The sequence below is a fragment of the Mustela lutreola genome, chromosome 1 (assembly GCF_030435805.1).
Source record: "Mustela lutreola isolate mMusLut2 chromosome 1, mMusLut2.pri, whole genome shotgun sequence".
NCBI lineage: Eukaryota > Metazoa > Chordata > Mammalia > Carnivora > Mustelidae > Mustela > Mustela lutreola.
The window spans coordinates 125,960,073-125,972,132 of NC_081290.1; the positions used below are offsets into that span (position 1 = coordinate 125,960,073).

Consider the following 12,060-nt stretch of genomic DNA (forward strand, 5'->3'; position numbering starts at 1 on the left):
TATTTTGGGGAGATGGAAATGTGGGTTATTTTTGCTATTTGCACTTTCTAATTATTTGGTAAATTTATAATTACATTACCTTTGTAACTTATGTATTACTTCAAGAAAAAGAAAAGTTTATATCCAAATTTTCAGTCAGTTTTGAAAAATTTTCAGGCATTTCTAGTAAAAGATGTATCAGCATAATATGATCATTTCATCTTTTTTTAAAAGTTCTGTAGTTAGCAGACAGTGTTATGTCAATCTGAGGTGTATAATACCGTGATTCAGCATTTTATACATTACTCAGGGCTCATTATGGTAAGTGTACTCTTCATCCCCTTCACCTATTTCACCAGTCTCCTCACCCACCTTCCCTCTGGTAACCCTCTATTTGTTCTCTATAATTAAGAGTCTGGGTTTTTTTGTGTGTGTGTGGGGGTCTTTGTTTTGTTTCTTAAACTTGACATATGAGTGACGTCATATGGTTATTTGTCTTCCTCTGACTGCTTATTTCACTTAGCATTTATACTCTCTAGATCCATCCATGTTGCTGCACATGGCAATGATCATTTCATCATTAGCCCAGAAATGAAACTCATACCACGTTTTCCAAAGTTATGAAATGAAATCTGGCACGATCAATAAATAACATCATAACCCAATAAAATAAATCTTGAATGGTTAACTTTAATTCAGCACAACATGAAGTATGATACTAGAAAGCAGACAGTAAGTACATCTCAGGTAATTCTTAAAATAACATCCTAAATTTAATACCAATAATTTAGTTAACATTATACAATTACATGTAACATGTTTCAAAATAATCAAATCACCTGAAATTTTAAAACAGAAAGAATTCAGGGAAGTCTCCAGTTAAGCATTTATATAGCATTCATTATTCTGTCAGCCAGTGTACCTAGGAAGCAGGGCAACTGATAATATCTTTGCTTTGTGTAACATGGGAGCATATGGGACTAAATACCTATTAATATAGCACTTCTGAAATTAGAGCCAAGATGACATCAGGGAAGTTTGTTTTCTGTACGGGTTTATTCTCGGGAACTACTTTGACATGCAATTTCTCCCATTTTGTGAAATTCCTTTTTCCCATTGTATCTTCGCCTGTGACTTAGGGCTTGAGAAACTTATGTCCATAAGTTTCTACCACCCATGAAGTAGTCATGTAGGTGTCCAAAGAGCCTTGATCTGGTGGAGTTATGGAGAAGGCACTGGAAGGATAAGGACCATCTGAAAGGATCACAATGAACCAAGCTGATAATGACCATGGATACAAAATTTAGTGTGAAAAGTTTTATTGGGTTCTCAAAATTATGGGATGGGGGCAAATTACAACTAGAAAACTGGACATCTCATCTCTAACTCTGGATTCTTCTGGTTAGTGGTATGGGCGTGGGCAAGTCAGAGGAATTTTGTTCAACTTGGAAAGAGGGTTTGGGCCTGTTTTATTAAAGTATTAAAACACTCCCAGATGCAGTTTTATCACTCTAAGGTAATACAGCTATGGACACTTAACTATTATCAGCTACTGCTTTGGCAACAGTGAAAAATATCAGTTTCAATACTATTAAAACAATAAATGAGCCACTAACATTTTCAAAATGTGATATAATACAAATCTTGGAAAAATTGTTATCCCTGAACATTTCTTATCTTCTTCAAGAAAACTGCCTCTTCCTTCTGATCTAAAATGCCATATAGTTTCTCTTTATTTATGTAACACTATTTTCTACAAACACTATTTGTTATGGAAAATACATTGTGTAAAATATTTTATTTTTTGTACTGATAAGTAAATTTCTAGGGAAATTCTTTTCAGTAATGTTTTAGAATATTCATTAAATTCTTATTTTCTTTACTTTGAAGTGTCAAGTGATCAATACAATTTACAAAACTGGAAGCTTCACCAGAAAATGTATAGGTTTTTAGTGTCCTTAATTTGAATTCCCTCTTATTATAAATTAATGAAAACTTAATGAGCAAATATGTCTATTTACATTTGATACTTTTAAGGACATATGGGGAACTCATACCCCTTAAACAGATAAATATATTCACGAGAATACTACCAGGCTGGATTCACTCCTTTCGATCTCAGAAAATAAGCAGGACTTTATTTTCACCCAGCTCCCAAAACTCAACTTTATTTCTGCTGCAGGAAAAAAGAGGGTTTCATTCAACTAGATAACTGGCCAGCACAGGTTGCTGTAAATGGGAAATAATATATTATTTATCATAGTAAGACAAACTTCCCCATTTGAGGGAAACAACTTGTTGGGTCTTTGCAAACACCTCAATTTCTCTTTTCATCCCATTTCACAAGCAGTGCTAAGAAATTAGTATTTATGTTTCTTTTTAGGAACTCCCTAATACAGGTCATCTCCGTATTCTCCTTTGAGTGCTGGACTGGCCAGGAAAGTGGAGATTTCTTCTTGTTTACTAAAAATGTATGTCAAATAACCATTATCAATGCTGCCTACATTAACCTTCTCACATACATGAAGTGGGGAAATGCAGGGCTCTTGACAGTCCCTAAATGAAAACAATGCCATGTGGTTTACTTTAATTACTAATTTCATTCAGTGCTCACAACACTAAGAAGGGATAATGGCAAGCTACTGAATATGATAATGAAGAAGAAAATAATTGGGAAGTGTAAGCAAATATTTAATATGAAATTTATGACACATATCCCCGATCTTTTTTTTCCTTTTACTTCCCTGGAATTTGCAAATTCCTTTTTAGCTGTGAATAGTTAATTGGATATCAAAAACAACGATTCATTCTGGTAGGCACTATATATGTATTTGGTGAAAAAGAGATGAGCTAAATCCCATGTTTTGATAGTACATAGTGAGGATAACAGTTTCAATTTCATGAAGTATGCTCCTAGTTCCTGGCAGTGTGCTTCTAGTTTTGTTTATAATTTTAAAACCAATTTATTCGTAGCACTGATGTGATCATAGAAAGTGACCCACGGTATCTCCCTAATTTTGCACATGCACCGCAGTGACGTTAATCCTCTGAAACTTCCTGAGTGACTATCTCAAAGCCTCTGTTCTACAACCTGCTGGCTTTCCTCACATTCTAACGCTAGGTACATGGCATTTGACTAAATCTTCAACTATTATGGAAACTTCTTCTACTTTATAGATCTAATGAAGTTCAACATCTCTAAATAACAAACAGATATTTCTTAAAAGGAAGATAATCTCCGGATAACAATACATGATTTTAGGATCCCAGAGGTGATATGTGTTTGTAAAGTTGATATAATACAGATTCTGGAGGGAGAAAGACTTAATTCTCATCCTGATTCAATCACATGCTAAATGTATGGCAAGTTATTTCTCTGAGTCTCAGTATTTTTTAATCTGCAAAATAACACCTACACAGAATAATTGTCTAAAGATAAGAATTGACATCTGTAAAGATCCAGCAGCAAGCATACATTAGGTGCTTAATAAATAGTAATTATTTATTCTCATTCATCATTGCGCTGCACCATTGGCAAAAGTAGTATTGCAGCTCTGAGAGCATACATTCGGTCTGTGATAAATCAGCTGACCAGTTCAAGTATGAGTCCAATTAATTTAAAGATATGCAGAGATCAAATAAATAAATAAAGATTCTTTGGGCATTTTCTACAAATTGCCTTCTATATAGGTGTCTTCTAAATATAAACTATAAGACTCTGGAAGGGCTAAGAGATTGAAAATTACGTTTACATGAAAATTTACATTGAAAATTACATGGCTTTAGTCTGGAAAAAATTAACAGTGATAACGACCTTGAACTCTCATGGAATTTCCATAACTATTGCGTGAAGTGTATTACTACCAAGAAATGGATGTATTTTTGGTTCCACTGGAATAATAAAGTGAGATAGAACTTAGAAGACACATTTTAGAGGTCTACTCATTATAAAAGTGCCTACGATTGTCACCTTAAGTCTGGGACAGATAAAACATAAGGCAAACTTTTGAAATAAAATGCCTCAACAATTCAAGTTCTACTGACCTACTGCCTTAACTGACTGAAACTCTAACTTGCACAGTGCAAGTGCAACTGCTTGAGCTAAAGATCAGTTTAAAAAAAAATATATATATATATATATATACATAAATATGTATGTGTATTTACATATATGCATACCCCCAGAGATGATTCCTTTTAAAACCTGAACCTAGGTGCACAATCATTCACAGATTGCATTAATAATTTCTATGATTATAGCACCTAGATGGTTTCCTATTCTGGGGAATAAACATACTTAAATACCATGCACAGCTTCAGGAAAGTGACCATGGATCATCTGACTGTAAGGACTGTCAGGACGTGATGGTCATTCAAATGGTAAGAGCAATCTGATTATTAGCTTCTCATCTGAGGCAGTTTACCTACAGTCCAAAAAAAAGCTTTCAGTTATTTCACTGATTAAACTCCAAAGCATCTTTTCCATTGTTAGTGGAAACGGCTGGCATTTAATAAAAATAGACTTTTCTAACTATAAGTAATTGAATAAATAGTGGCTAAAATGGGGAATTGATAACTAAATTATGTAAAGCTGAGAAGTATCAGAACACTTTTGAGAATACAGTTCTGCTTGGAGGGCTCCAGGGAGGAAGTGCCTCATTTTCCAGAAAGGGATGACGCTTCTTTTGTTTTCGTTCGATTCTTTCCTGCCTTTCTTTCTTTTCCTAAAGAGAAAATAGAAAACTTTAAATGTATATACATATATGAACATTATTTTCAAATCAAGTTGCTTGCTAAAGAACAAAGTAACCCATTATAAGACATTAAAATGTCACTTCCTATTTAACTGGTTATAAAGGAAAAGCGGCTGAGTATATTGCTCATCTATATTACCAATAGGTACTAATGCATCACTTAATCACTTATTTTTTAATATTTAAAGTGATAATATTTAAACAAAATTATGAAAAATGGGGGAAAAGACCTATAATTCCATAACTCAAAGAGAAAATTATGAGAAGTTAGTGATGACTTGAGAACATAATCTCAGAACTTAATTTACTGGGTGCAAAGGTTGAATATGCCATGACCAGCAGGGACACTTCAAAATTGTTATAAATAGTTGAAAATTAAGTCTCACGTTTCGTTGATTATTAAGTTTGAGCACATTATATTTTTCTTTAGCCCTTTCGTGAATTTTTTTGCTTAATTATCTGGCTATGGGTATCGATGCTTTTAATGCTTAGTAATTTGCATATTTTCATATGATATATATTATCTTTGCAGCACACATTTTACCTACATTACTGTCCTTTTTAACAAAAAAAAAAAAAGAACGATTTCAGCCGAGACAATTGTTTAAAGAGTAATGTAATCAAAACTTGTGTGCCCACCATCTGCCTTATGAAAAAAAACAAGGACCAATACTTTTGAAGGTCTCTGTGTTCATTCCTCCATCATACTGCTTCCTCTCCACCCCAGTGAGGTAACCATTACTCTCAACTTGATGCTTATCATTTCAGCGCATCTCTTAGTACTTGTATTATAAATGTATTAATTTCAAAACAAGTAATTTTGTTTTGCATGTTTTTATAATTAGAGAAAAATGTAACATGCTGTACTTTTGCAGCTTCCTTTTTTATCCATCTTAATATTCCTAAGAACCACCTATGTGAATTACAGCTCTAGTTCATTGATATTCCATAGAATATTCATAGAGTTCCAGCATGTCAACTTATCACTATTTGTTAACCTATTTTTGTGTTGTTGAAAACATGATTTTTTTTCCCCCTAGTAAACATCCCTATTTGATGCCTTGTACTTATAAGTCAAGATTTTCTCTCCAAGTATCTGCCTAGGAGTGAATCTGCTGGTATTAATATAATTTGCTGGGAAATGATTTATTTTCCAAAGCAGCTGTAGGAACCCACCACCCCAAGCAGAACCTACATGGACTTTTTATGTTAACATATTAGTGATTTTAAATTCAGTATCTATTTATGTTTTTCTTTTTATTTCTATAGCACTTCTCGGTTTAGAAAAGCATCTTATCCCTGTGAGACTTGATAGTGTTTTGTTTTCCTTCAGTTCTTCTATTGTTTGGCATTTTATATTTAATGCTTAGGTGCTTTCGCTTTGCTTTGAAGTGATCTCATGCCCAAATGTGACACAAATAACCCAAGTTACAGTTTCCTTGCATCCATTAATTTGTGTTATTTATTATATAGCAGCACATCCTTCCTTGTTCTGAGAGGTCCTGGGGCAGGGGATGGGGGTGTCTATTATTTACTGGTATTATACTGCTTTGATTTGTGTTCATTCATCGAACTGTTAAGCACCAAGATCCTACTCTGGGTCAAGCAGTATATTATAGGGGACCACGTATAACGTGATTCTAAAATCCCAAACACAAATCTGGTCCTTGTCCCTCAGGGGATTTTCAAAACAGACAGTTAACAAACAAACAACAGATCATTTCAAATTGTGAAAATTTCTATGGAACATATAAAAAAAAATTGTTGTAATTGCTAAAGAATAAAACAGACTGCATGGCTTCAAAGAAAAGTGGATTCAGGGAAAGTCATTTCAAAGTGAGACAAGCCAGATAAGAGAAGCCCCTTGTGAGAGGCACTGAGGAGAGAGCATTCCAAGCAGAGCGCGAGCAGTATGTGTGAGGGCTCGGACACGTGGGAGAAACGTGGGATGTGAAAGAAAACAAGAGGGCCAGTGCTAGCCAGTGTGACTCAAACTGGGCAGAAGACAGGACAGGGTACCAGAAAAGACAGGTGGGTGTGTGAGGTGGTGTGGGGCCTGCAGGCCAATGGTAACATCTGGAACACAGGTAAGAGAAGTCAACAAATGCCATTGAGGAGAAAGGCAGAGAAATGAGAGACACCAGGGGAGCAAGGTACCCAGGGGAGGTGACAGTTGCCAGAAGATGAAAGTGGCTAGGGAGAATGTTTGAGAGGTCTGGGGAATGCAGCAGGAAACAACACATTGGATTGCTAGATGGTTTGGCAAAACTAACTTTCGAAGCGTAGTTACAGTATAGTGATGGCGAAAGAGACAAGGCTGGAGTGTGCTGAGGGTGAAAAGGGTATGGAGTGTAAATAAAACTTCCTTAGAAGTTTAGCTATTAAAAAGGGGTAGTGAGATGTGGAACCACAACTGGAGGCAAATGAGGAATTAAGAATTAAGAATTATACATCTTGGAAAGTGATGGGACAAATCCAGGAAAGGAGAATGCTGGTTCATGGGAGAGTAGGACAGTAAATTTATACTTTATTGCTTGATAGAAACAGTCTTCTACCTCATCTTATTTTGGAAATATTACCTTCTATATTCTCCCATTTTTATTATGCTGGATGAATTTTAGAATCATTTTGTTTCCCTGCACATACTCCCTTCAAAGAAAGGGCTATGTGAGGGTTACTATGAAAATTAAACATTAATCCAGGAATTCCTGAAATGTTAGCAGCACTAGCTCTTTTCATCCTACAGCTCAGATTGTCTCTTCATTTCTCTAAGTCTCTGCTAACACTATAGAATTTGGTGGTTTCCTCATATTGATGATTTTCTCAAAGAGCAGCAGTATCCAGGAACCTTAGATAGTGTCACCTCTACAGGCTGGACAGCTTGGGAGGGGCAGCATCTTGGTATATTATGAGGTGTCTATGATTCTTTCATCAGCAAGTGTATGGAATTGATGTGTCACAAGAAGAATACGATAATGCAAGGTTTCCATAAGCATACAATTATTCACATACAACAAAGGGAATGAAAAGAGATATGAAATTCTTTTTACTGTCTTAACATTTTGCCCCATGCCTGATATTCCTACTAAAGCAAAGAGTGATTCTCCTTTCAGAATCCTAACTAAGAAAAAAACAGCAACAACAAAAAACTGTAACTGGGCCTCTGTTATAAACACTGTAGTATCTTAGAGAGAGACACACTTTCCAGCTAAGGAGCAGAAAAGCAGTGTGGGGCTGAGTCCACAGAAACTGATTGCACATACTATGCTCTTTTTGTCCATTCCATTTCACATGGGGAGAGAGAAGAAAACATGAAACAAGTCCGCTCTTAAAAGCAGGTGCTAAGTCAGAATAGGAAACAGGCAACTATTTATCAATCTTAATATCAATTAAGATGATCAAAAAGGTTATCTGGAGTAATCATTAAATGAATCTTGTTAAACAGTCCTTTTGAGTACTGTTTTTTGGAGTGTGAATTTTTTACTCATTCCCTTATTAATGGTAACTATTCATTAATCTGGGAACCAGCATAAAGAAGAGAGTCTTACTGATCTTTGACTATAACTTTCCCCTAAAACGATAACCCATCCAATGCTCATTACTTAAAGCAGGTTTTATAACAATATCTTGAGATGTAACTTTACATTAAAGTTGAAATTCTTAGATTTCCATATGGGGGTATTTTTCCATTCTTTCTAGAAGCAAATTGCAATAAGAAATTGGCAAGTTGGAGGACTAGATCTGTAATGTGACTGGATGTTTTAATAAGTAGCATTATATTTGTCAAGGTTGTACTACATATCAAAACAAGTTATTTTCATCTTTGATAAGTTTTTGTTCTCCAGAGGACTGATTAGAATAAGAAAGTGGTTAAATACTATAATAAAACACAATGTACCTAACAGTGACTAGGTCATTAAGAAAATTCTATTCCCATCATCAAAAGTATGTGAAAACTGAAAAACATGCCAATTTAGTTGCCCTAAGTGATATAGCACAGTTAGTATATGCTTCCTTGATAGAAGAAGACTTTTAATTATTCTTGAACCAAGGACTATTTAAGAGTTTAAGGAAGCCATCACAAAACACTACCTTTTTCGTTCAAACCATCCAACCAATTCTGATCACCTTTTTTTCCTTACTGTTTTTCTGCATGGACTTAGCATAAAGTAGCACTAAAATCAACACATAAACAAGAAGAAATTCTGTTGGCCAACTTATTAGGAATCATTAAATTTGTAAATTGCTTCAGGAAGCACTGACATCTATAACATCATTATAAGACTGAGTGTTTCTATCCAAGAGCAGTTTGGATCCAGGTTCTCAAGTCTTCATTTGTGTCCTGCAGGAGTATTCTAAAATTTTCTTCATAGTGGTCTTATACATTTCTTAAGTTTATTCCTAAGTGCTTCATTCATCTTTTTACCCTATCTTTAAATAGACTGCTTGGTGTCCTGCATGCCTCTCTAGCTACTGTTGGTTTTAAAGCTCATGTGAAAAAGTAAACAGTAACAGTCAGAAATACTTTGAAAGACATGCTAGGAAGGAAGATTAACCAAAACAGATACGAAAACATATGAAGCCCTGAATGAGACAGTACAGTGCTGGAATATGTACCATAAGATTTGAGATTGACCAATGGGACAGAAAGTCAAGAAATTGACCCCAAAATCTGGGAAGGTATCATATAACAAAGGCAGTACCTCAAATCAGTGAGTAAAAGATAGTCTGTTTCATAGGAAATGCATTTGGAAAAAATAAAATCAGAATCATATTATCATCACTATTACTATTATCAAGGTAAATTACAAGCTGATCAAATGTTAAAATGTCAAGATACTAAAATTAGAAAGTTATTAGAAGAAAAATGGGAGTACTTCTTTTAGCCTCAAGTTATAAAGAAAGCTTTTTCAATTATGCTTGAAAATCAGAACCTAACAGATTGATAAGTTTGACATCAGAAAATAAAATTAGTTCTTCATGGCATAAAATACTATATGCAAAGTTTAGAGACCAACAAAACAATGGGGGAAAAAGTAGTTGTAACTCCTATCAGAAATGATGGGTTGATTTCCCTAATACTTAAACAAGCTTCTAAAAATCAAGAAGAAAAAGAGCAACAGAAAAATGTGGAAAGTCTATAAATTAAGTTTCCACAAAAAATTATAAAAGACCCTTATACAAATGAAAAGCTGCTCAAGTTCAGTCCTAACCAGAGAAATACAACCACAAAATACCCTGGATGATATTTTTAAGTAGCAGATGGATGTGGATTTAAAAAAAAAAAAAGGCAGACAAGCATTCCTACTAGAAAGATACCCTACTGGATCCCAAACCCAGCGGAGCAATTTTACACGGTTTGGTTGCTACAACATGGGATGTGCTAACCACTCAGATGAATGTGTCACCAACTCATATATAAAGTACTTATTCATATGAATGCATTCTTAGCCAAATATTGATAAACATGCATATTTATAATGATATTTTAAGCCAGAAAATGGTATTTTGCTTAACATCAATGAAAAGTGACCATAAACATAAGTACGTTAAAACAAACAAAAAATACAAAAAACAAAATAATGTTAAGTCCAGCTAGACATTTTCCTCCCACACTTTCTACTTACTTTCTTTCATTAAAAATTACCAAAATGAAACCTTCTCCTTGAGGTCATTAGAAAGATCAAAAGAGAATTTAAAAAATGGAGTAACTTTCTCACTATTCAATCCCGTATTACTATGTGTCATGACAAGTCCCACCTAAAATAGCCTGGCATACCGTCAGCAACACACTTGTCAGCTCTCCATGATTTTAGACAGAATAGTCTTTGCAAAGGAAGAACAGGCGTGATTGGTAAGTAAATGCATCAGGATGCAGATAACGAAGAATATTCTGCTTGACATTTGAGTGCTTGAGGAAAGAGTAAAAGCATCAACAGAAATGAGTAAATCAAAGAAAATAGGATGGACACAGGGAGAGAAAGAGATTCCACAAGGCAGCTTCAGGTAAAAATGGTCAGTAGGCAGAGACAGAGAGAACTGGATGGGAAAGTCACGAATAAAGGGCATTCACAAGACACAAGTGCATTAACAGACAATACCTACCAGCCATTTTTCATATTCATCAATAGCTTGCTTATCTTTATCTTTTTTCTCTGCTCTTTTCAGTTCTTCTCTTCTTTTCTCATTTATTTTCTCTTTCTCCTTTTCTTTGAAAAAAGCATCCTTCTTTTCATTCCTATGTAGGATATTACAGAACACCGGATGGTTAAAGGGGAGGATAGAATAAGAAAAAATTAAGATTCCTGAATATAGCTTTGCAATAATGAGATGGCAATGTTTTAGTAAATTTCAAGCAAATAATCTTTTCAAGAGCCTTAAAGTGTTATTCACTTGGAAACTATCAAATAGCTCTCATTTGGGATTACCATTTCTCAACAGCAGTTAGGTTATCTTTCCTTTTCTCAGCAATCGTCTCCTCCTCTTTCTGCTTCTTCGCTCTTTCATATTCTCTCTCCTTTTTATTTTTCTCCCTAAGATATTCCATCTTTTTCTCTTTCCATCGTTCAAAGGCCTGAAAAAGTACACAGTGATTTTCTTATTAACTGTGAAAATGATCAATAAGGAGAGCCAGAGCTAGTCACTAATCTCCAGTAGTCAGAGAAGGTAAAATCATGCCACCAAGAACTTTAAGCCGCCGAGTACCTGCAGTGCTTCTTCCTTTCTCACGGCATTTTCTTCCTCTGTTTTCTTCTTGTTTTTGGCCTCAAGCCTTTTTTGGGCAGCTATTTTCTTTGCTTCCTTTTCTTTCATAGCCTTCCAGGCCTCAAAGGATGCTAATGCTTCTTCTCGCTTAGCAGCTTTTTTCTGTTTCAAAAAAATAAGAGACAGACATATAAACAGTGGACAGACAGCGGCAGATACAGACACATACTGATTGTGTTGAATTCCCTTCATCATCGTCATTTCTAGACCTTGTTGTTCAGAGTAGGTAATTTTTTTAGAATGGTTGAGACAAGTGGATTTAGAAAAAAAGTGTTATCGGAATTACTCATTTCAGTTTAAAATATCCTTTTCTAAACCCGTTTATCAGATATTGATCTGCTGTTCATGGGAAAGAACTCTTTTTTGGAAGCCTACTAAACAAACGTTATCAAAATAAACTATAATGGCCTGAGTGCTACTGCAAAATGCTCAGAATAAAACATTCCTTCCAAGGAAAATATCAGGAAAGTTTCAGGCTTATAAAGTAAGAGTGAACTCAACTGGCCAAGTCCTGCAGAAAGCCCCGGATCTTTGCTTTGAACCTGAATTTTGACTGACATCA

The 12,060-nt window shown here is 34.9% G+C and overlaps 1 protein-coding gene across 1 annotated transcript in view; it reads right to left on the reverse strand.

The window, feature by feature from the left end:
- Nucleotides 1-649: 649 nt before the first annotated feature.
- MAP9 (microtubule associated protein 9) overlaps nucleotides 650-12,060 on the reverse strand; it is a 35,908-nt gene continuing 24,497 nt past the window's right edge. Inside the window, exons 11-14 of the mRNA XM_059173748.1 lie at nucleotides 11,439-11,600; nucleotides 11,162-11,307; nucleotides 10,839-10,971; nucleotides 650-4,703 (exon numbers count right to left, since the gene is read on the reverse strand). Of these exons, the coding sequence (XP_059029731.1) occupies nucleotides 4,581-4,703; nucleotides 10,839-10,971; nucleotides 11,162-11,307; nucleotides 11,439-11,600 (564 nt within the window). The 3' untranslated portion in view covers nucleotides 650-4,580. The remainder of the gene's footprint in view (nucleotides 4,704-10,838; nucleotides 10,972-11,161; nucleotides 11,308-11,438; nucleotides 11,601-12,060) is intronic.